Raw genomic sequence first — 3549 nt, 5'->3', positions numbered from 1 at the left:
TCTGGAGTGTAGTAGTGTATCCATATTTCGTCCACAGTTATCGACACAAAAACTCGTCAGGATTGCGACGGAAAAGCGCCAAACTAGCCTCCGAATCGATTGCGTTTATTCTCCACTGAGAGCAAACGCGGCACCTATCTTACCGAGATTTTTTTCACACCCAATTTTTCGTGCAAAATTGAAAACACTGTACCTTGTGATATGCCTGTGGCCTCAACTATTTCGCGCACTTTGATTTGTTGATCACTCAAAACCATATCGTGGATTTTGTCAATCATTTCGGAGGAAGTCATTCCACTGGATGTCCCGAACGATGTTCATCATTTGTGGATGTACGGCCACGTTTAAACTCATTTAGCCAATTGTAAACAGTCGCAAACACAGGAGCAGATGTGCCATGAACTTCATCCAACTCGGCTTTGATCTCTTTCAGTGTTAAGCCTTTTAAATAGAAGTGTTTAATCACCGCACGAAACTCATTTTTTTCCATTTTTCTAAATAAACAGAATTTTTTGCTTCAATCGACTATGAAAATGAAACCACGTGATGGATATAGCTGAAACTTTAACAGCAGTCTAGTGAGAGATGACGCTTACTAAAAACAAACCTTTTTCGATATTACGAGCGCTTTCTCTTGGATTTTCTAAAGACTTATTGAACGACTTTCTATGTTAAATGTTTAAATATTTGTATTAACGATTAAAATAATAAGTGAATAAATGTCCACATTTAAGTACATGTCTCGGCATTGATACTTTATAAAAATTGTTTTTCTTTTTTGTTTTATTTTATCTAAATTATTTTATAAAAATTGTTTTCGATGTTATTTCTTATTTATTCAAACTATTTTTATTATTGACATGTTGCAACAATAATACATATATTATTAATATATATGTTGCAAGTATGTGTCACCTAACAAATTAATAAGTACTATTGCACATATCATATCGATTTGTATATATTTCTTTTTCTATATATTTATTTATATATGTATTCATACTTATCCTCATTTTAATACTAATGAAATGTTATTATGTAAAAAACAGTAATATTTTTTAAATATTACTAATGTTACACTACACTGAAATCACAAGTAACCGTCTGAAACATTTATTATAAATTATGATTAGGGTTCTATTACGATGCGCTACGCTCCTGCTTGGAAAAAAGACGGAAGATGTCATACTATTGTTTGCCTCTCACTCTACATCTATTCCTACCCCCACCACCTCATTTAGCAGTCCATTCTATATGTCGATGTGCTTCCCGCTTTATTTTTGTCAAACCGGGAGGCTAAAAGCCCTTCCGAACCTCCCCTGGACTCCCATGAAACCACGGACCATATACATGTCGCTGTTATCGTCAATATGACAGTTTCCTAACCTTAAAAATGATCAACTTTATCAATTAATATCTTTACCGTGAAAAGCGACGATTTTGACTTTCAGATTTGGTTTCTATGTGTCAAAATACACTGTTACCAAATTTTAACAAAATCGATAAGGTCGGGTGTTTTCTTCACAATTACCATTCAATTTTGGTCCGCATTCTGAATTCTCTTTTATCGATAAAAGTGTCTTTAAAGGAAGCTATCTAATTGACTGAAAAGCTATATTTAAGCTACTTTTAGCGATAAAAAAGGTTTTAGAATAAGAGTGTTTATCTTTTTAAAGGAAAGTATCTGTGTGTCAAATGAAAAGAGCAATTTCTTGAGATAAGAGAATATATCAATATGTGGTAATTATTTAGTTTAGCGGCCTCACTTCCGATTTCGATGAAAATAGACTCAATCTACGCGTTTTTGCATGCCAAATAACTTTTTCCTCTGACAAAATCGTCGCTCTCTACTGCGAAGCGAGATATTAATAGACAAAGTTGAGGGCGTGTTAGGTTAGAAAATCTGTCATACCATCTATCTTTAGCTATGTAACTGGGGGGCTTCGCCCCCCAGACCCCCCATAACACGGTGGGGTGGGAGCTACAGTCTTTTGTGAGAAATTCACTCTTTAGCTTAAACATAAGAGACTATAGCTCCTACCCCCCGTGATAGGGGGGTCTGGGGGGCAATGCCCCCCAGTTACATAGCTAGAGATAGATGGTATGACAGATTTTCTAATCTAACACGCCCTCAACTTTGTCTATTAATATCTCGCTTCGCAGTAGAGAACGACGATTTTGTCAGAGAAAAAAGTTATTTGGCATGCAAAAACACGTCGATTGAGTCTATTTTCATCGAAATCGGAGGTGAGGCCGCTAAACTAAATAATTACCCAATATGTAACTCAATAAATTATTAAATATTAATATACAATTCCATATATTTATTTTAAAACTGTAGTCTATCATATTCTACAGACAGAAAAATATTCTGTAGTAGATAATAATTTTGTTTAATGGGACTTGTCAAATGAAGAGCACAGATATTGATATGTTCAATCACAAAACTAGGACTATTTTATTTTATACTTATTTTTGCTAAAGAATAAAAAATTCTGTTTATTTGATAATTTCCCTGTATTCTGTTCAGAGCGTGGGTATTATAATCGTTCCGATATTCGGCTAGCTATATTTCTTAATTGTCCATAAACTTTAGAAGGTGGACTGCCCAAAATCAGATTACATATTGCTCTACGGGCTAATTGTATATTCTGGTAGGAACCCAAAATATGTATTTTACTGTCAGCTAATACAATTCGGGTTTTTGTTACATTTTCGATAGTAAATTTTGTCCTTCCACCTTTGCCTGCTAATCTACCAATTGTTCTAGACAAATGATCACCCTTTAGTGATTGTTTAACATCCAGTATTTCGAATGTTTCTACAAACAAATCATCTAAACGCAATAAAGCTAAAGCATCTTCCACTTCAAATCCAGAAATAAATGCTTTTACAAAATCCGCTGCTTTTTGGAGATTTGAAATATCTGGGGTATCAGGCGCAGTTCTAATTTCTACATTCCTAGACTTTAAGTTAAAGCGTATTTGTAATTGCAAATGCTCAACAATAGGTGTAAATATTTGCAACCAATTTTGTTTCAAGGGTGTGTATCGGTGAGCTGGCACTGGAATCTACAATATAAATTTATAATTTAAAATCAGATGCTAATATATATTATAAATATGAAATAGAAATTATGTATATTTTATTATTATTTTACCTTTCTTTGCTCCATAGCAGTTTTAGCTCTTTTTTTAGCTGTATGTGAGTTTACTTTTCCTTGTATGCCATTCACTACTTCTACCTACAGAAAAATAATTACAATATGTAATTATACAAGAAATGAATTGCAAAGTTCCATATATAATCAGAGTATTATTATTTATAAAAAAAAAACATTATTTAAATAACCTCCAACCAAATACAATAGAATAATAGGAAAAAGGGCTAATTCGAGTTCAAGCACAGGATTAATAGTGCTATGTATCATATGGGTAAAACCTTCCTTGTGTTAGGAAATAGAGCAATATTTATTGAACATGAATACTCAATAAATAATCAAACGTTTTGGCTCAATTATGAACCCTCTTCAGTGATATAAAAACTCAA

At 33.2% G+C, this 3549-nt stretch overlaps 1 protein-coding gene across 1 annotated transcript; it reads right to left on the bottom strand.

Moving 5' to 3' along the window:
- Positions 1–2426: 2426 nt before the first annotated feature.
- LOC116845759 (RNA-binding protein pno1-like) lies at positions 2427–3330 on the bottom strand. Its single transcript, XM_032818815.1, has 2 exons — positions 3161–3330; positions 2427–3071 (listed from the first exon to the last, which is right to left on the bottom strand). Exons 1-2 carry the CDS (start codon positions 3173–3175, stop codon positions 2541–2543), a joined length of 546 nt encoding a protein of 181 aa, XP_032674706.1. The 5' UTR covers positions 3176–3330; the 3' UTR covers positions 2427–2540.
- Positions 3331–3549: the final 219 nt, after the last annotated feature.

Source organism: Odontomachus brunneus, unplaced genomic scaffold, assembly GCF_010583005.1.
Source record: "Odontomachus brunneus isolate Ranch 3 - 2012 unplaced genomic scaffold, Obru_v1 Obru_scaffold_057, whole genome shotgun sequence".
Classification (NCBI taxonomy): Eukaryota; Metazoa; Arthropoda; class Insecta; order Hymenoptera; family Formicidae; genus Odontomachus; species Odontomachus brunneus.
The sequence above is the reverse complement of the archived record's forward strand: the minus strand, read 5'-3'. Positions and strand labels throughout refer to the sequence as shown.